Raw genomic sequence first — 22306 nt, forward strand, 5'->3', positions numbered from 1 at the left:
GCGCGTTTTTTTAGCTGTCACCTGTAATAATTTCAAAAGATAACATTTTTGTAATTTTTCATAAATTTTTCGAAGAATATTTTATTGAAATTTTGTAAAGATAATCGAATTTCTTTTGAGTAATGATAATAATAATAATAAATTAAATACTTTGTTTGGCGGGCGTGACATTTACAGACTACTTATTTATATTATTTATAAAAAAAATTTTAAATACAAATTTCATAAAATTCAATTATTTTTTAAATTTTTAAATAAAAAATTATTCCAAAATAATTAATAAAAAATAATTTTTTCTCGATAGTTTTTAAAAAATTAAATTATTTAAGAAAATCAATTTTAAATCTGTAAAGTCTAATTATTGTTAAAAACAGGAAGAGTTTGAAATATATAAAATCTTTTCAATGTTGAAGAATAACATTCAGATTTTTCTTATGAATTCTTGAAATTGAATACTATTCCAACATTTTTGACAAAATTTTCTGACTTTTTCCTGATTTCCCTGAATAAATTTAGAAAAATATTAATTTAATTAAATATTAATTAATTTTGACTAGAAAACTATTAGAAACAAAATAACAAATAAATAATTAATTGTAATTAAATGTAATTTATTTTTGATAATTAATAAGTAAAAAATAATGTAATGAACATATTTTTCATTATCGTCTCATTGGCATTCACGCTTTCATTAATTTTCATGTGACATGTAATGTAAAAATTACATTATTGTTATATATATATATATATACTAGGGGGGCTTAGCCCCCCTGCGCGCTTCGCGCGCCAACCCCCTATCTCTATTTTTATATTAATTTTAATTTTTATAAATTTAAAGTAATTTTTTCTTAATATCAATGCATCTTAATAAATTGCATACAATACATGACAAAATACACATAGATTTTGACGTAATCGCTTGCTGGGTGTAAAATCATGATACCTCGGATTAGCGTTGAAAAACATGATACCTCGGTTTTGATTTGAAAAACATGACATATCGTCGTTTGGTTTAAAGAACATGCCACGTCGAAAACAAAAAATTTTGATTCAAATTTTGGTTGGTACCACTGACCGCGAAATTTAAAATGTGTCAAATATTTAAAACTCATATGAAATAAATAATTTCGCTTCATAATATGTCAGGTCGAAGGAGAATTAGGTAAAATAATTTTTTATAACAATAGTTACAATACCTAAAAATATCAATTCGAGAAATGCAAATTAGCGAAACAACAATTACTTTAAACTGTCAATGCGAAGAAAGCAAGTTTGCAAAAATAACAGTTAAAAAAGTTAATATTTTGTAAAAATGGAAATTTGAAAAAATGACAATTTACAAAATAACAATTGGCGAAAATAACAATTCTGTGACTTCAAATTCGCTATAAATCAAACTCTTTAAATTTGAACTTGAAATTACAAATAGAACTGAATGTATCCCCGATTCAAATTAAACTTAGCTTGACGATTTTTAATTTTACATGTCAAGTAGAATGTAGTATTCGAGAATCCAAATTAAACCAAGTAGATACTTAAACTTAATTTTTGTATTTGGAATTGCAAGCTGATACTTTTAGTATGTGCGAACTTGGAAATGCAAGTAAAAATTATAAGATTAGAAATTGCATGTTAAAACAATTCGAAACAAAAATTGAAGAGGACAATCCAGAATAAATCCATTTCAATTTTATATTGGATATTCGTTTCAGTTACATAATTCGAATTTCAAAGTGAATACCAGTAGACACCAGTAGATCCATGTTCAATTTCTACTAGCAACTGGTTATATAGGAAATTAAAATAAATTTCATGTCGTGAAATATTTGAAGTTATATGAGTAAAGTGCAAGGTTTTACTTTTATTTTAATCTCTTATCATATATTTTTTAAAAATGTTATATAACAAATCATTTTAAATTTCGCGGTCAGTGGTACCAAACAAAATTTCAATAAAAAATTTTTGTTTCGACGTGTCATGTTCTTCAAACCAAACGACGATATGTCATGTTTTTTAAATCAAATCCGAGGTATCATGTTTTTCAACGCTAATCCGAGGTATCATGATTTTACACCCAGCAAGCGTAATGTAATAATCGTTATGGACCTTTTTTATATATCGATACTTCAGTGTAATACAGTCCTATCTTCTGGTAATATTTTGTACAGTCCTATCTTCAGGTGATACTTTGTATCGTGCTGTCAAAAAGTAGGGTTAATGTATTAGCTGTTTTCTAAATGCATTTAAGGTTAAATATTATTAATTTACACTAAATTTTTATATATTATGATAAAAAGTATCTCTTAAAATATAAAAAAATTATTGTTTTGAATGTAATCAATATTTTAAGTACCGTAATTTATTTTTTTTATTCACACCACAATCTGTCAAATTAGAGATAGCACGATACAAAACATCACCTCGAGATGGGACAGTTTAAAGTATTACCAGAAGATAGGATTGTATCACACTGAGGTATCGATATATATGTCAAAAATTAGATTAAACTTTGACATATATTTTGACCCATTTTAACCTATAGGTTAAAAAGGCGTCAAATTTTAAATAGATTTTGACGTATCATAGATACGTTTATTGTCCTTTATTGTCCCTTTTTAAGTTGTAGTTAATAAAAGTCAAATTACACATAGATTATGACGTAACTAAATAAGGGAGTAAAAATAAAACGTCAAAATTAGGTCAAAATGATAGATGTAAGAGCAAACACAATTTTAAAATTACCTTACATTGTTAGGTAAGATGCCAAACTTCACCTCACCATTAAGTCTGCGCGCGGAAATTGTTTGACAAATTTTGACGTCTATGTCAAAGCTGCCCTCAAACTTGACCTAAATTTTGAGGGTAGCGGGAATTCTTTGTCAAATTTTGATGTGTAGGTCAAAACTGCCCTCAAAAGTGACCTAAATTTTGAGGTTAGCGGAAATTGTTTGTCAAATTTTGACGTCTAGGTCAAAACTGCCCTCAAAATTGACCTTAATTTTGAGGGTAGCGGAAATTCTTTGTCAAATTTTGACGCCTAGGTCAAAACTGCCATCAAAATTGACCTAAATTTTGAGGGTAGTGGAAATTGTTTGTCAATTTTTGATGGGTAGGTCAAAATTGCCCTTAAAATTGACCTAAATTTTAAGAGTAGCGGAAATTGTTTGTCAAATTTTGACGTCTAGGTCAAAACTGCCCTCAAAATTGACCTTAATTTTGAGGGTAGCGGAAATTCTTTGTCAAATTTTGACGCCTAGGTCAAAACTGCCCTCAAAATTGACCTATATTAACGTAATGTGAGGCCTTTATTTATCCTCTTTTTGACCTACAGGTCAAGAAATAGGTCAATTTTGACATAAGTTTTGACGGCCCCTTTGGGATAGGGCGCCCTTACAGAATCTTGAAACAGCGGCGGCGATATCTTTTTGTAATATAGGTAGATATATATGTTAAAAGGGAAACAAAAAAACTTTTGTTTTTTTTTCTTTAAAAAATATTGTTTCACAAATCGAAAATATGCAGGTATTTTTTCATGATTTAAAATAAAATAATATTACAAATTAGAAATTTTTTTTAAAAAATATGATTAACAAATAAAAAATATACAATATTTTGTTTGTTATATGCTTTTCTCTATAACAAATTTCGTTTGACTGATCAAAATTATTATGCAAATTATTCTCCTTTTTATTTATAAAAAATACTAGAAAATTGTTAATTGTTAACAAATTTTGATTAGGAAGTAGGAAATAAAGCCATTTTATGCACAATTTTTATTTCTCAATAACAATATTGTTTACAAACTCAATTTTTTCTTTTGGGAAAAAAAACATTAGATATTCCCGTTTCTTAATATTTTTGTAGAAACACTGAAAAAACCTAGTCTCAAAATGAGTAGCGTACGCTACTCATTTTGAGTTGCTACAAAAATGAGACTCTTAGGTGGCGCCACGTTCTATGGCGTTTAACATAGTCTCATTTTGAGATGCAACAAAAATGAGACTGGGTTTTTTGTGTGAAATTTGTGTGCAATTTCGTTGCGCGTTTTCGCAGAACGATTTCGTAGATGTTTTAAGTGGCACAATGTTCTACCACCCATAATTCTTTTCCTGAATACCTAAAAATATAAATAATATATGGGCGAATTTTAAATAATGATCGCTCAACAAGTATAAGAAAATTAATGATTTTCAAAAGAAGGTGAAAATGCAATTACAGTTATAAACAGCTCATTATCTCGAATATTATAATTGGCACACTTGTCTAATTTACCTTTTTCTACCCTTCACAACCAATAGATAAATGACAAAAAATCCCAAACATTAAAAAAAATTGCTCAAAAAGTTATCGCTCAATGAAAATTCGATTTTATGCGAGTTACGTCAAGAATTTCTCAATTTCTACAATTTTAATGAATAAATCAGGTGCATACTTCTTTAATTTTTACTAACAAGAATTTTTTTTATATCTCATAGTCGCGATATAGCATTAGCAAATATATAAAAATGTGGGTTAGCAATATAGAAGCTTTTTGTGGCACATATATCTCAGAACCCAATTTGTCCCCATTTCGTGAGATTTCCCCATATATTTGTAATTGAAAAAATAAAGTTTTCCTGATCAAATAAAGAAATTTTAATTCTAATATACCTCAATTTTTTTCTTGTGTTTAAAGAAAAATAAAAATTCTCATGTGAGGGGGAGGTATGGCTAAATCTCATCAAGAGGAAGGAGGGGTCCAGATTTTTAAAAAAATTACTCACGCATTTAATAATAATCAATGACTCTTTTCATTATTTTTCAATAATTTATTGTTTAAGGGGCGACTTTCTGATCAAAGATTTCAAAAGAATCGATTTTTCTTTATATAAATAATAAAATTTATATATAAAAGATAGTTAATTTATCATTAGAACGAATAAAATGAGTTTAATAATAAAAGCAAATAAATCTGAAAAAATTTAGACCCCTTAGAAAAATAAAGTGAACTATTTCACGAAAAAAGTGTATCATAGGACATTTTTAAACGTCAAGTAGTAATGTTATTAGTCAAATAAATAAAATTAAGATAGGGGTGATTTCGGGTCTAATGTAAAATCATTCTTTCTCACTCCCACCCCAAAAAAGTGTCGCGTGCGTCTTTTGTGCGGTACCCCTTTTTTGATCTGCGTATTTTTTCCCTTAATACTCTGGGACCCTAGTTATGCGCGTGTTAATCGACAATGAAAGTCATAAATTATCTTTTTCCGCCCCAATAGAACCATCAAGCTAGTGAGATGAAATATATATACCAGATAAGGCCGAGAGTTAAGAAATATCAATTATTAGTTTTCTTTGCATCAGAAAAATCTCTTCCACAAAATTAAAACCATTATTCTTATTAAGAATATATGAGAAAAAATCCCAAAAGAAATTTTGCAAATTATATTTAAACAAAAGTTGACGAAAGGAGAAAATAAAATATTCAAATATATAAATTTAAAAAAAAACCATTCTATTATGTGCGGCAAAAATAATATTTATTGAGTCATTAGGGACAAAAACAGAAATCCTATATCAGAACTTAATAGTTATGGACTTGTAATTCCATCTAGAACAGATTTTTCATGTTTTGAATATAATAATAATAGTAATTTATTTTCGTGTATATAGATAATGGTATTTATTATTATCATTTTTTCGTAGGGTGTAAAAAAATATGCTTCAACCAGCCCTAAAGAGAATAAAGGTGTAAATCTGATGCATTATAAATGTTCAATAAAATCCGATGTGGACACAAAGACACGTGTCACAATGAGAAGCGGTTTGGTCGGAATATTATATCTGAGGTTGAGCTGCCATTTGAATGCGTCTATTGGTACATGGTACACAACACCCCACGTAGGCGTGTTAAAGCGATTCCGCATGTTTCCCTATTTCTCCCACTGTGTAAAAAGAGACAAAAACTTATCCTAAGGCTCAACGCAGATGCCTTGAATTACAAGAGTTAAACAGGGGTGGTGCCATTTGTTTGACATCGTTATTCCCATTATGACATCTTTTTATTCGTTTAGCAAGGATTTATTTTTAAAGAACCCTTGTTCGCTATAAATTAACTTTCTTTTTTAAAATTAGATCACTTTATAATGTAATTCATTTGGACCGAGAGAAACTTATAACAACATATCGCAATGTCTTATTCTCTAAAACTGATAATCAATGAAAGTCACTCCTTCTCACTATTCAATCAGTCAAATTTGACTGAAAATCAGATACAAAAATGATTGAGGTATCAGTTAATTTTCTGTGGGCAATTAAAAAACAACTGGAATTTTTAAGGGGCCATTTACATATTACGTCACGCTCTAAGGGGGGGGTCCAGGAAAATGTGACATGGGGTGGGGGGTATCATACGCATATGCTTTACAAAGCACTAAGCACAAAAGATATTTTTTAGTACTTAAATGTATTTATTAAATTTGTTGATAAATAATAATTATAATAAATTTATATTGTTTGGAATAACGTTTTAAAACAAAAAAAATTATATTGGAAAACTTAACAACATTTTTGTTAATATATTTAAAAAAATTAAATAATTCAACTAGCAACAATTAACTTCTTACTGACTTTTTTAAAATAAAATTAGCAATTTTAAAAGTAATAGAATTTAAAAATTTTCTAATTTAAATTTTTGTTGAAAACACTAAAAAAAATCAATTTTTGAGAAATTACAAATAATTGCAGAAATTCAATTATTTAAAAAAAATAAAATTCTTCTTATAAAATTGAAGGGCTGGCTGCAATAAGGGGACGAACGCGAAACTTGGAAGGGATACTACCAGTCAGGTAACAGTGACAAGCATTCAGCCGCTCGCTGCTACCTGACTGATATAATCCCTTTCAACCACGCGTTCGTCCCCTTATTGCAGCCAGCCCTTCAATTCAACTATGTTCAAAATTTGAAAAAAATTCTCGTAAAAATCCCAATTATCTTTATAAATAACAAAATTCTTCTTCAAAGTTCAATTATTTTTATAAATGTCAAAAAAATTCTTGTCCTAATTTCAATTATTATTTAGGGTCAGTTGGGGTAAATAGAAACAAGGGGTAAATCGGAACAGTAGTTATTTCAGTTAAATAAAAAATTTTAAAAATAAATACGGCCTTACATCTTGAAGCTTATATTACCCCCAACAAGTTCTAAGTGTTTTCCTATTTTCCGTTTGTCAATTAGCAGTAGTATAGGGTAAATGCACTAGTAGTCGGACACTTAAGGATACAATCTTAAATTATGGTTTTTTTCTTGAAATAGCAAATATCTACTGTGTTTATAAGCACATTATTAATTAAAGGAGTTCTTCAGGATTAAAAATCATATAAATTTGTTACAAATAGTTGAGTATTTAATAAAATATAAACATTTTAATAAAAAATTACGAATGCTTTAGTAGTCGGACACTTTTTCCCCTTGTTTCTATAGTCGGACACCATGATTTTTAAAACATTAAATAAAATGTTTCTTGTTTAATTATTTTCGAAAATAACACTATTTTAATAAAATATAAACTTCACACATTCGTCTAGTATACTTTTTAAAGTAATTATCACAATGCATTATTATTTATTTGCCAAAAAACACGAAAGTGTCCGACTACTAGTACTGTCCGACTATACCCGCACTTACCCTATATACAAAAATATTTCCTATTGCACAAAAAATTGAAAATCAAAGAAGACACCCTTTCACTTTCTTGACTCGCATTTGGAAAAAAATTAACTAAAATTTCATATTAAAATTTATATTTATCTCTTATTAATACTACAACAAAAATCAACTTTGATTTTTTAATTTTACAAACTTTAATTAAAAATATGAGACTGTTTCTATTTATCCCTAAAAACTGGAAATTCGGGGTAAATAGGAACAGCAGAAATTTCAATAATATTTCTTATAATGGAATGAGAAAAAATTGTTTCTTTCAGACTACAACACTATTTTCAGCATTATATATGAGAATAAGAGAGAAAAGAAGAAAAAAATAAAGAAAAAAACCTTTATTTGTGAAATGTGTTTCATCTTTTGGCTTTAAAACTCGACTTTTTTAAAAAAAGCGCAATTTTCTTCTTTTTTTGACGGACATTTTTATTTTGAAAAACTGACATCGGATTCGTAATCAGCGACCTCAAAAACTCTCAAGTAGTTATTTTCATTAGCTAAGCCTTATTTAATTTTCGATTTTGTAATTTTGTTGTAAATCTTGCCATAAACATTCTTTTTTTATTATTGTTTGAATTAAAAAATTGTGAATTCTTTATTGTACTATAAATTTTTTTCACAAAGTAGAATAAATTTGTGGGTGTTAGGTGTTTTGAAATCAAAAATATTTTTATTTTTGTCAAAGTTGTGAAGGTTTAAAGTCAAAAGTGGTTTTGATCGAAAACGCTGGGCGTTAAAGGGTTAAACTTACGTAATGCATTATTATTTATTAGTCTAAATTATTTTATGACTAACATCATTTTTATGTAATTCTTTGTATCTTTTAACATTTCCATACTTGAAATTGATTTTTTCTTAAATTTTGTAAGAAATAATCAACTGTTCCTATTTACCCCTAAATTTTAGCAAAGTTGAAAAATTTAGGGGTAAATAGAAACAGTTGATTATTACGATTTAATAATTCCCATATATTTTACTACTCCATAAAATTGTTCCACGGAAGTGAAATAATAACTCAACACACAAAAAAACCGAAAGTATTCGGATTTAAAAGAAAAAAACTTATGTTATTGGTAAAACTTAGCAAATCTGTTCCTATTTACCCCAACTGACCCTACAAAAAAATTTCTAATTTCAATGATTTTCAATATCAATAAGATTTTTAAAAAATTTCCCAAAACGAATTCAATCATTTAAATTTTTTTTTAATAAAATTGTACCTATGTAAACATTTAATTATTTTCATAAATAATAAAAATTTCACAAGAATTCAATTATATTTTCATAAATAAAAATAATAAAATTTTTTTAAGGAATTTAATTATTATTTTTTTCATAAAAAGTAATTTAAAATTTTAGAAAATAATAATTGATTTAAAATGATGAAAATAATTTTGATGAAGTTACAGTAACAATATTCTTATAATATAAAATAATCAGGGACCGTCACGAAAGTTTATAGTTTCGTTTTAGTTTCTGAGTTGACACGAAACTAAATTAACAAAGTGACTTCAGTTTCGAGTCGACACGAAACTAAACAAACAAAGTGATTTTAGTTTTGTGTCGACTCGAAACTATAAATTAACGTCTAAATATTAGTTTAGTGTCAACTTGAAATTGAACTGATTGAATTAAGTTTCGTGTCGACTCGAAACAATAAAAGATTGGAAAACATAATTATAAGTAAGTAGGAGTAAAAAATTGTTTTTTTGCTTAATTATTTAAACAATTTTAATAAACAATAACATTCTAGGGAACTTTTTTGGGCAGAAATGAATAAAATTTATTATGATTAATGTTTCTCCTATATAGCCTACAGATTCTTATGAAAAAGTTATTTTGCAAATAACTTAATTATTTTTATAAACAAATTATATAAACAATTACACTTTGGGCGCAGTTATGCCTAAAAGAAATTGTTTTTTTTATAAATTTACTGCAACTTATTGCAATTAAACTATTTTTAATGAAACTGATGTTTTGCGATAATTTTTGCTTGATTATTTAAACAATTTTAATAAACAATAGCATTGTAGAGACATTTTTGCACTGAAATAAATTGAATTTTTGCATTTTATTCTGCTTGTAAGCTGCCCAGAGATTATCTTCGAAAATAAATTATTTTTTAAAAAAGTTAATCATTTTTATAAACAAATTGAATAAACAATTATTATACTCATCAAACATTTTTGATCAAAAATTAATCGTCTGTTTTATAAATTATAGGATTAAATTATATAGTTAGTTTCTTCTAATAAAAACGAAGTTTTGCTTCAATTTCTCCAATTTTTACAAATAAATAGCATTAAGAATTAAATTTGATGAAAATATTATTCATTTAGTTATTTGCAAAATAACTTTTTCATAAGGATAATCTCTAGAATTTGGTTGAAAATTGTGGTCTAAAAGTTAATTTGAACCAAATTTTGTCTTTTTATCCCACTGCACGGAGAAAAATGGAAAAATGATTTATGCAGTCAGTGTAGTACTCCTTTATAGAATAATATGTGACAGGTACACACTATAGTATTAGAAGTTTCATAGCTGAACAGTTTGGGACTCAACACAAGTTATCCCATTCATCAGCTTAAACAAGACTGTTTATATAGTCTAAGAGGGAATAAGAGTATAAAAAATTGGAATGAGAAATTTCTTTCTCATGTAATTGTTAAAAGAACGCGGCAGTGTACAAAACACAAGTCAATAATAGAAGCGAATATTGAACAAATAGTACTCAGTCCAGTTCTTTCGAAAAATGAACGCCGTGCACATAAAGTAGATACCTACTCGAAAACCACAAGTTATTCTCTCTCTCTCACACACTAATGGTCGTTCACTTATCTTACCGTTTCACTTACTCTTACTACTCTCAACTATTATGCAGTGCAGTTAAGTTCATTAAATTATTAAATATTGCTGTGAGAATAATTAATTATACATTTCATTCTAGGTCAATTCACTATTTTGTACACGAAAAAAATGAATAATCAAATTTACCATGAGGACTGTCAAACTTAAAAAAGGTTTCAAGGTTATTAAGAAAAAATTAATGTTTCTTATTTATTTATTATTAAATTCTAATAACCGTATCAAATTTAAACTAGTTGACAATATTATTTATTCAATATTATGAATATTGTTGACATCCATACTTACATTAATTACAAAGTAAAATCGACGCATATTCTAATTTATTTCATTGGTAAGGGATGTTTCTTAAATAGGAAATTTCCCCCATCGATTGCGTAGCCGAGAGGCTTAATGTAAAAGCGTGCGATTTATAATTATGCGTATATTTAGTTGTATGGTTAGGTAGATGTTCAATCCCGTATGATTGTAAGATTTTCCGATGCATTTAGTTGTTAATTGTAAGTATGAAGATGTGGGAAGAATAAAACTTGTGAATTAAGGAATATGAATATATAAAGAGTGCATTTAACACATTTTTCTTTTTTTTAATGATTGGTTATTGTTTTTTTTATATAAAATTGACGAAGTGAATACAAGGAAACACTCGTTTCGCGTCGCGTCGGCCATTTATTTTGACAGGTTCCGCGCATGCGTTCCTTCATTGTGAAAATTTCAAAGTAGAGGACTGAGTCCAGTTTCTCTACTATGCACACTGCAGCGCGCCTTATAATTTTCGCCTGTGTTTCAATGCTCTTTACAGTGACATTTGGAACTAAGGCCCTCTATACACTATACGCAACACCCTAAGATGCTTGATGGAAATGAATTAATGTACTTTTACTGGACTGAGTCCAGTTTTTTCAATATTGACTCCCAGTTTTTTAAACTCTATTTTTCTCAGTGTGTGTTACACGACGTTAAAGAGGGGGGTGCTTGAAAATTTGACAGAGTGTGAAAAGGAGGAGGGGGGTCTAAAAATGGCCTAATATTGCTTTACGTGCTTGACACTTAATATACTACTTCTCTTTTTATACTTTAAAATGTTCCTTATTATAAGTATCATAAAATTACTGTCCCAAAACAGTTTCAAAGAAATATGCAAAGAAAAAATGAAAATGAACCATCATTAGCAAAAAAAATTATCCTTTCAAAATTCACTTCGTTTTCTTCCATCGTTTGTAGAATATTTATATATATTCTATATAAATTTTTAATATGAACTGCTGATTTAAGTAACGTATTTATAGGAATATTTTTAAAGGAACAAAATTCAGAACTTCTAAAGTGGAAGCCCAGTTTAACCAATTTGAAAACTATTCCAGAACTTTACCTAATTTTTACGATGTCATTTAATGAAATAGACTGAAAGTTAAGGGTTTATGATTTTCGGTGCTCGATGATTGTCTTGCGCCATAATATACTCCGTTTAAACGTTGTTTGTATGTGAGTGTAAAATTGAGGGGAAAAGTTATTCGACATCCAGATGTCGCAACGATTAAAACAGAGCTTATTGTTGAACTTGGCTAATAGCTATACTTTTACTAATTATCATAAACTGAATGATAATTTCCATTCGTGTCATTGTTTCTTATTATTAGCTTTACACTACATTAAAAAATTTTTATTCTAAATCGTCAGAAAATAATAAATTTCTGGACCACAAATCCATCTAAAAGTAATTTATTTACTGAATATAAATTTCAATTATGATTAAAGAAAAGAAATAATATTTTGAAGTATATAGATTTTTGATTTTTGTATTTGTCAAATTGTTTAAAATTTCAATCCCCTGTGGTTTTGTTTGAGGGGTTCACCCTGTTCCGGAAGTGTCCGCAGTCAGTTCTGGTCAAATATTTATGTATTATTATTGCATCAATACCTATAAAATATAAATTCAAGGTATTCTGTTCAAGATATATTTTTTATAAATATGCAATGAAATATGATTTTAATTAAATGTGCAGTTGTTTGATAAAGAATTTCAATAAAATTTGATATATGCTTATTAGTGATTTTAAAATATAAAATATTTCTTAAAGAATACTAACCACACTATTTGATACAATTAAATATAATTTTTAAAAAAAGTTTCAAATGTTTCAAATTTAATATAAAAAATTTGCATGAAAAGTTCTTTTAAAATAGTGCCCTTTTATGGCAGCAATTAAAATATTTATCCTTGAAATGATACCGCGTGCTCAGAATGTCGATTATAAAATCTTAATGAAGGAGCGCACTTTTATGGAACAATTTTAGTGGAGCAACTTAACGTAGCAATTAAAAGCAACACTGGTAGCACTGTTAATTTCTGAAAATTAATTAAGACACTAAAGTACCATTCCGTTTGGAGAGGGTCAACAAATATCGGGCACCGTTTTTTCCCCTATGAAATAGAACTTAATGTTATCTTAGAAACTGTTTAATTTATTCAAAAAAATTTTCCTTCCTTTTTTCTAAGATGTTCTTTAAACTTTAAGTCAACAGTTATTTGAGTAACAATTTGAGTCAACAAAAATTGAAAGTAATTATTATTTTTTTTAATATGAAATTCCCCTATGTGAATTAAAAAAATTCATGTTAAACGTACATAATATTAATATTTATTTTTTTGTTTAATACTCTGCATACTTTTAGTTAAAGATGTGCTAAACACGAATCTGTAGTCAAAACTAAATTTTGACAGATGACAGCTGTCAAACTTTGAACAATGGGTATTCTAGTATTTTTTCAAGTATTCTACATTAATTTAAACAAGCTTAAGTATTTTCTAGACTACTAAGATCAAACTTAGTAGCAACATGTCTTTTTGACAGTTGACAGCTGTCAAGAAAACTGTCAAACATAGAAAATGTTAGTTTTTAAAAAATTTTACATTCATTTTCTCAAATAGAAGTAATTTTTAAATTACAAAGATCAAACCGTATAACGGAATGTTATTTTGATAGATGACAGCTGTCAAGAATTCTGTCAAACTTTTGAAAAGATTTCTTCAAGTATTTTACATTAATTTAAATAAGTTCTAGTATTTTCTGGACTATACTGAGATCAAACTAAATAGCAACATCTCCTTTTGTCAGTTGACAGTTGTCAAAAGAAAAACTGCCAAACTTAGAAAATGGTAGTTTATAAGAAATTTTACCTTTATTTTTTCAAATAGAAGTATTTTTTAAACTACTTAAATCAAACCGAATAACGGAATGTCATTTTGAAAGATGACAGCTGTCAAAAATATTGTCAAACTTTTAAAAACGAGATTTTATGAAGTATTATGCAATACTTTACTCAATTTCAAGTGTTTCTAAAACACTGCAATTAAATTTAATTTAATTTTGACAGTTGACAGCTGTAAATTTATGTTTATTTAAGTAAATCAATAGCAAAATATATGTCATGGTTATTTGACCTATGGGGACAACAGGACATTAACTAAAACCCAACTAACCTATAAGTATCAAGATGACATCTAATTCTTCGGTTCAATCGAAATGCTCCAAAAAACAGTTGAATGTATATATAAATTATTGTACAGTATTTCAAGAACTCTTGTTTTTAAAAGTTTACAGCTGTATTGTCAGTTATTAACGGTCAATATTTCATTTTTCTTTTAAATTTGATATTGGTAATTTAAAAACCATTCGTGTTTGAGTAAATTGATGTAATATTCTTCAAAATTATCGTTTATTTCTATAAGTTTTACAGCATTGTGACAGCTGTCAACTGTCAACTATCAAAGTGACATGTTGTCATTTGATTTAATCTCAGTGTCTTAAAAACACTTGCAATTGAGTTAACTATTTATAAAATCTCGTTTTTAAAAGTTTGACAGTATTTTTGACAGCTGTCATCTGTCAAAATGACATTCCGTTATTCGGTGTAATCTCAGAAGTCTATAAAATACTTCTATTTGACAAAATAAAGGTAAAATTTCTTATAAACTACCATTTTTAGGGTTCCGTACCCGCGGTAGGAACCCTATTAAAACGGTTACGGAAAATGACCATGTACCCCCCCCCCTAGCGCTCACTGTTTTTCATCTAGAGAGCTAAACATTGGTACACGTACACGGAAAAATTTCCAGCACGTCAGATGTACAGGTTGTGTCAAATTTTCTTCTTCATTTATTTTGCACGCCATCTGTGCCAGTTTGGAGTATCTGACGTGCATTATGTACGTCTGATATATCTCGAAATGGCACCTCAGACGTGCAAAATGAAATGTACTGCTGTTGACACTGTCCTCGGCGCATCTAATGTCCCGGAATTTTTTCCGTGTATGTATTTTCACGCGTAGATTACACGAAAAATATAGCGAACGTGATTGGCGTTGATCTTCATAGAGTTTTCCGCGAAAAACATCAAATTTTGTCCGTTTTTCGCAAAAATAGGCATGTACCCCCCCCCCACCCTAGCGCTCACAGTTTTTTACCTAGAAAGATAAAAATTGGTATGCATATGTATTTTCAAAAATGGATTACAGGAAAAATATAGCGAACATATTTGGTATTGATCTTCATGGTGTTTACAACTGAAAAACTAAAATCTCTTTTTGCAAGCTCGAAAATACTTTAACCCTTGCTGGTTCTCACAATTCTTAATCTAGTGGACTGGCGTTTTACATTTTTATTTATTTTTACGTGTAGATTTCAACCAACATACAGAAAAAATTATTGGAGTTCATCTTCATATTTTTTTTGCGAAAAACTAAAAATTTTTTTCGTTTTAGAAAAAAAAGTGTGTCCCCTTTTAGTGTGTCCCCCGTTTTTACAATTCTTGGCCTATTGGACTGCAGTTTTGCTTATTTTATGTATTTTCGTGTGTAGATTTCAGGAAAAATATAGCAAACATGATTAGATTTGATCTTCATAATTTTTTCAGCGAAAAACTCAAAGTTTTTAAAAATTTTGTCAATATCTGACAAAAAGAGATATTGCTATTTAGTTTGATGTCAGTAGTCTATATAATACTAGAACTTATTTAAATTAATGTAAAATACTTGCAGAAAGCTTTTCAAAAGTTTGACAGAATTTTTGACAGCTGTCAGCTATCAAAATAACATTACGTTATACGGTTTGATCTTTGTAACTTAAAAAATACTTCTATTTGAGAAAATAAAGGTAAAACTTCTTAAAAACTAACATTTTCTATGTTTGAAAGTTTTCTTGACAGCTGTCAACTTTCAAAAAGACATGTTGCTACTGAGTTTGATCTCAGTAGTCTAGAAAATACTTAAACTTATTTATAATAATGTATAGAATACTTGAAAAACATACTTGAATACCCATTGTTAAAAGTTTGACAGCTTTTTTGACAGCTGTCATCTGTCAAAACTTAATTTTGACTACAGATTCATGTTTAGCACATTCTAAACTAGGAATATGCAGAGTTTTAAACAAAAAAATTAATAAAAACAAAAGTTATAATATAAAGTCTGAAGAATGTTAAACCCCATTTAAACTTTAATCCTCTAAAGGCATGGGTTAATATATATTCATTAAATGAGCTGTCCTTGTGCACAGCTAATTTTTTTTTGAACCGAATTAGGAGGGTGTAATAAAAGAAATTCAAAAATTCGCAAATTAAAGGTCAGTCTAATGTCCAGAGACGTTAATGTATATCTTGAGAACATTTTAGGGATATCCTAATTTCCGTATATGACTTGGACGTTCGTATGATATCTTTGAATATCTATTGCTACTAGGGAGCATAAAAAAGTTGAAATCTAAACAATTAAAAACATGAAAAGCTAATTATATATAGTGAAACAGGGATGGTAAAAAAGGAAATGTGAATGGATAATAATTGTAAGCTCGTGCTATACTTATATATAATCGGAGTGTAAATATACACGTGGGGTCAATACTCAACGGCCGCACAACCAGGTGAATCACGCCAGAGTCACAGAGCATAACGAGAGTCGTTACACATATAAATGCGTAAAAAGTGCGCAAGCCTCAGCATGCGTGTACGTAACCAGTGCAAAGCCGAGTGTATTTTTCACGATTAACGATTTGGGATTCTAACCCTCTAGCGGCTTTCATCGTCACTTTAGATCTTGCACCTGCCCCAGGGGTTAATCGTATGCACACGAGGTAGGGCAATGTCGATTCCTATCTGTTTGAAAAGTTTGAAAAGTCATAAAGAGAGTCAAAGAAACTCTTTATATGTATATATATATATATACACACCGGTCTCTCGATCGCTCCTGTCCTCAGTCGTATTTTCGCCGAACAAGTCTGGAAGTTGAAGTGGCTCTCGGATACCCAACAATAACTCCTCACCGGCTGTGACATCTCTTACTGTCTCATAAATAACCTGAAACATTTTCGTCAGATATTGTATTTGCGTAAATAAACCATCTTTCCTGTTTAATTTATACATTGTCTTTTTCATATTTGTTTTTCTTATTACAAATCTTGAGCTATTCATTTTCAAAACAAATTATCTAAATTAAGATGTGTCTCTCCAAGATAGCACAAGGAGAAAAATAGTCAGATAATATATCCATCTCGATGGACTCTGGAGCGCTAACCAATTAAGAATCCAAAGTCAGATTTGGATAATACAAAATGGTGCATCCAATATGGCGGATAAAATTCAATATGGCGAATATAATTGTTAAAAACTAATTGAATTCAATAGAAAATTGTTACTTAAGGGGTTTCAGAATCTCTGATTACGCATTCAAAGTCAGATTTAGAAAAATCAAAATGGTGAATCCAATATGGCGGACGACATAATTAAAAAATTGATTGGATTTGTCTGAAATTCGTTACTCAGTACTTAAAGTCTTAAAACAAAAAACTATCATTCGAATACATCAAAATATTTAAAAAAGAAAATTAATATTATGCAAGAATGATGAAAACTACCAAAAAACAAACGACTATCACAAAAGCTTTAATCAAAGTAACACAAAAACCAAATAATATTATAGAAAAGAACATTGCAGTTTAAAACTTCAAACGACCATGGCAAGCTTTAAAATAAAAGACTATGATTCGAATATATAAAAATATTTTTAAAAAATATATAATTGTGTATAACTTCTGTGAAACCAAGCAACACAAAAACAAAATATATACTTTCATGCAAGAATTCACAGCACTGTTTAGAAATAAGCGAATCCAATACATTTATAAATTTGAATTTTTGAAATCTGATTCCCAATTCGTAATCAAGCGACCCCAAAAACCCTCGAGTAACAATTTTCAAGTGAATCCAATTAGTTTTTAACAATTTTATTCACCATATTGAATTTTATCCGCCATATTGGATCTGCCATTAAGAATATTTCAAATCTGACTTTGAATTCGTAATCAGCGATCCTGAAAACCCCCAAGTAACAATTTTCAAATGAATTTAATTAATTTTTAACAATTTTATTCACCATATTGAATTTTATCCGCCATATTGGATCCGCCATTTTGAATTTTCTAAATCTAACTTTAGATTCGTAATCAGCGACCCTAAAAAACCCTCGAGTAACAAATTTCCAACGAATCTGCCATGTTGGATTCAACATTTTGAATTTTTAAACTTTGACTTTGATTTCGTCATCATCAGGGACTTCAAAAACACTTATTTGTAAAATTTTAAAGAAATTTATTAAGTTTTGGGATTTTGTTCATATGGCTACGATATTGTAAATAAAATTTCGCTTTAGACGCCATTTTGTGTCCGCCATTTTGAAAATTTTGTTTGCAGAGTACCCATATCTGATAGGGTGAGGCACATGATTATTCTTCAAATGTCATTTGACCGAACTGTCATTTTACCGAATTGCATTGATTCGAACTGTTATTTTATCGAGACGCATGCTTATTCCCGAAATCTTTTTTGACCAAATAGTTATTTGATATAAAACTACCTAACTTGAAATTCACATAATATGCACATTATTTGACATAAATTTCATTGCACACAAAAACCATTTAACATAAATATCATTTGTCATAGAATTCATTAAACAGAAATATTATGTTACATAAAACTCAGATAACTTAATTCCCATTTGACATAAAAATTATGTAACATAAATTTCTATTGACATAAAAATCATTTAACATAAATTTCTTTTGACATAAAATTCATTTAACGTAAATTTTATTTGTTATAAAATTCATTTGACATCAATTTCATTTGGCATAAAGTCATTTAACGTAATTCTCATTTGACATAAATATCATTAGACATAAAATTAGCTTGACATAAATTTCATTTGACGTGAATATCATTTAACATAATTATTATTGAACGTAAAATTAAATTTATATAAATTTCATTTAGCATAAATTCCATTTAACATAATTCTCATTTGGCATAAAATTTACTTGACATAAATTTCATTTGGTATAAATCCCATTTAACATAATATTCATTTGACATAAAGTTCATTTGACATAAAAGACATTTAACACAATTTTCATTTGTCATAAAAGTCATTCAACAAAATTCTCATTTGACATAAAAATCATTTTACACAAATTACATTTAACATAACAATATCGGCTCGAATTTTAAAAGTAACCAATTAGATATTATCAACAACATTGTGATTCGCCAATTTTAAAATTCGCGTCTATATTTCAATGTCAAATGATCTTTATGTAAAATAAAATCTGTGACAACTGAATTTTATGTCAAATGAGAATTATGTGTAATGAGTTATCCGTCAAATGAAATTTATATCAAATGAAATTTATGTCAAGCTAATTTTATGTCTAATGATATTTATGTCAAATAAGAATTACGTTAAATGACATTTATGCCAAATGAAATTGATGTCAAATGAATTTTATAACGAATAAAATTTACGTTAAATGAATTTTATGTCAAAAGAAATTTATGTTAAATGATTTTTATGTCAAATGGGAATTAAGTTATCTGAGTTTTATGTAACATAATATTTTTGTTTAATGAATTCTATGACAAATGATATTTATGTTAAATGGTTTTTGTGTACAATGAAATTTATGTCAAATAATGTGCATATTATGTGAATTTTAAGTTAAGCAGTTTTATATCAATACCTATTTGGTCAAAAAAGATTTCGGGAATAATCATGCGTCTCATTTTATCGAAATATCACTTTTGCGAATCGTTATTTTTACGAATTGCCACTTTTGCGAAAAGTCATTTTTGCTAATTATTATTTTTACGAATTGTAATTTTTACGAATCGTTATTGTTCCGAAATGTCATTTTTTCGAATTGGCATTTTTACGAAATGTCATTTTCACGAATTGTCATTTTTAAGAATTGTCACTTTTGCGAATTGTCATTTATGCGAACTGCCATTTTTTCGAATTGTCATTTTTACGAAATGTCACTGTTGAGAATTGCCATTTCGTAAAAATGACAATTCGAAAAAAAGGCAGTTCGCATAAATGACAATTCGCAAAAATAACTTTTCTCAAAAGTGACAATTCGTAAAAATGGCGATTCACAAAAGTTACATTTCGTAAAAATGACAATTCGATAAAATGACATTTCGGAACAATGACAGTTAGGATAAATGCAATTCGGTAAAATGACAGTTCGGTTAAATGACATTTGGGGAATAATCATGCGCCTCAAAAAATTAAAAAAACATAAAAATTTCACGTTTTTTTTAAACATGTGTAATTTATTTAATTATAACTTTATCAAATAAAATTGTTTATATTGTGGCCTTGGGGCCTTGGACCCAAGGCCACAATATAAACAATTTTATTTGACAAAAATTAAGGTCCTGAAAACACTCTACGTTATTATAACTTTATAAAATTTTGCGACACACCATTAGAAAGAGCGGTTTTTGCCCTATAAGAAATCACTATTGCGGAATTTTTTCTTTAGAGTTTTTATGTTAAAATATAGTTTCAAAGTTTGTGACAAAAAATTGTACATTTGGACATTAATGGGTTAATTGGGAGGGAAAATTATTTCTTGAATAATACATCCAACTGTTCAGCTGCGTTACCTTTACGCTAGGTCCACTGAAAGAAATATAGTTTGTAAAAGTGGGAGTCAGTATTAAAAAATTTCCCTGTAATCTACTCATTAAAATACATAAGTATACAAATTTTTAGTCCTCTGGGTAAAAAAGTATAGGTATATTAATTTTTAGCCCTATATGTCAAAATTTTTTCTATTCAACCTCTAAACATCGGAATATGAATGTTTCTGCATGGTTTTTAGGTTCAAAAGAGGGATTAAAAAGCCAATTCACCGGAATTTCTAGAAATCGTAAAAATAAATAAATTTTTTCAAACTTACTCACGAATGTGTGAAATCAACCGAAACTGATGGTAATGGCTCGTGCCAAGAGAAATTTTTGGCACAAGCTGATTAATTTTCGTTGTATCATTATTCGTGAAATTAGTCACAACTGACGTTATTATTTGAACGACAGTTGCTTTTTAGAGTAGGTTGTAAATTACATCTACATTGAGGCATTGTTTACAGTAGCAGATTGAAACTCATTATTTAATCTATTGAAGAATTTTCAGTGAATTGACTGTGTTATAGTTAATCAATTAAGAAATATAGATCATGAATTATCAAAATTCTAATTACCTCTCCTCCAATGAGAACATATCGCATGTTGATCGTGTGTGAACTCGATGTGCTTCGAATGTACTTGAGCCAATTACTCGTTTCATGAGACGCATCGAACCATCCTCTTGCTCCACTTCCCGGAACTTTAACCTGTAATGAATATTTCATCACTTTTTTAGTTTAATGGTTTACATATTTCATTTTTTATAAAATATTTTTGCAATTTATAATTTGAATTAAGTTATTATTATAAATAGGGAAGTACATTCAGCTTACGATATAGGTTAAGTGTAAATGTTTATCTTAAAATTTCCAAATGGGTAAAAAATGCTGGGTCAATTAAAGTTTCAAACCTCAAAATATAGAAACGTATTATTCTTTTATAAGTTGTAGGAGAGACTTGTGTGTTATGAATAACTTTTTGCTCTTTGTTGTTTTACTTCCTCATGTACACGATTAATTGAATGTTTATCCCGCAGACACACGGAAAAAATTTTGGTACACCGTTTGTACGTTAAGGTACATCCGTTGTGTTAGTAGCCGATTCAAATTTTATCCCTTAAACCGAGACATATTTCGTCCCTGTTTCGGTGCGTCAGTCGTGTTAATGCTGCGCAAGCGTTGAACTTTGAATGGAGTCTAACATTTGTCTCCAAATCTGGGACCAGTGCTATATTGTACATGCGCTGTCGCGTATATGATTTTGTTGAAAAAATGGCATTATTATTATCTTATAAAGATAATAATTACAGTGTAGGCATTTAAAACATATGTAGACAAAAAAAAATATTTTTACTATTTTTTTAAACAACTACTTTTTTTTATTTTAACCTTATTTTTTAAACATTTCAAAAATTTTATTTTTATATTAATTCTTATTTAACAAAATAATTTTTTTTTTGATATTTAAAAAATTTTTCAAAAATAATTTACAATTTTAATAACAATATTTTAAATAAAATTATATACACTGCAAAAAGAAGTATCTTAATTAAGATGTTTTGGTAGTCATTTCTAAGATGTTATGGTAGTCACTTTTTAGTAATTTAAAATATCTTAATTTAAGATGTTAAAAGCATCTTCATACACATTTTCAGCATATTTTTTGGGAAAAAAGTTTTGAGGTTAACTATGGGCTTATATGTAAAACATTTTATGCA

General features: G+C 28.2%; 1 protein-coding gene across 3 annotated transcripts in view; it reads right to left on the bottom strand.

Annotated features, from left to right (window-relative positions):
- LOC122499770 (histone-lysine N-methyltransferase PRDM16-like) overlaps positions 1-22306 on the bottom strand; it is a 385029-nt gene that overhangs the window by 14050 nt on the left and 348673 nt on the right. For all 3 annotated transcript variants that reach the window (XM_043608275.1, XM_043608274.1, XM_043608276.1), the window contains exons 4-5: positions 21165-21296; positions 16794-16920 (exon numbers count right to left, since the gene is read on the bottom strand). In XM_043608275.1, coding sequence (XP_043464210.1) covers positions 16794-16920; positions 21165-21296 — 259 coding nt within the window. The remainder of the gene's footprint in view (positions 1-16793; positions 16921-21164; positions 21297-22306) is intronic.

This window comes from Leptopilina heterotoma, unplaced genomic scaffold (assembly GCF_015476425.1).
Source record: "Leptopilina heterotoma isolate Lh14 unplaced genomic scaffold, ASM1547642v1 Lhet_175, whole genome shotgun sequence".
Classification (NCBI taxonomy): domain Eukaryota; kingdom Metazoa; phylum Arthropoda; class Insecta; order Hymenoptera; family Figitidae; genus Leptopilina; species Leptopilina heterotoma.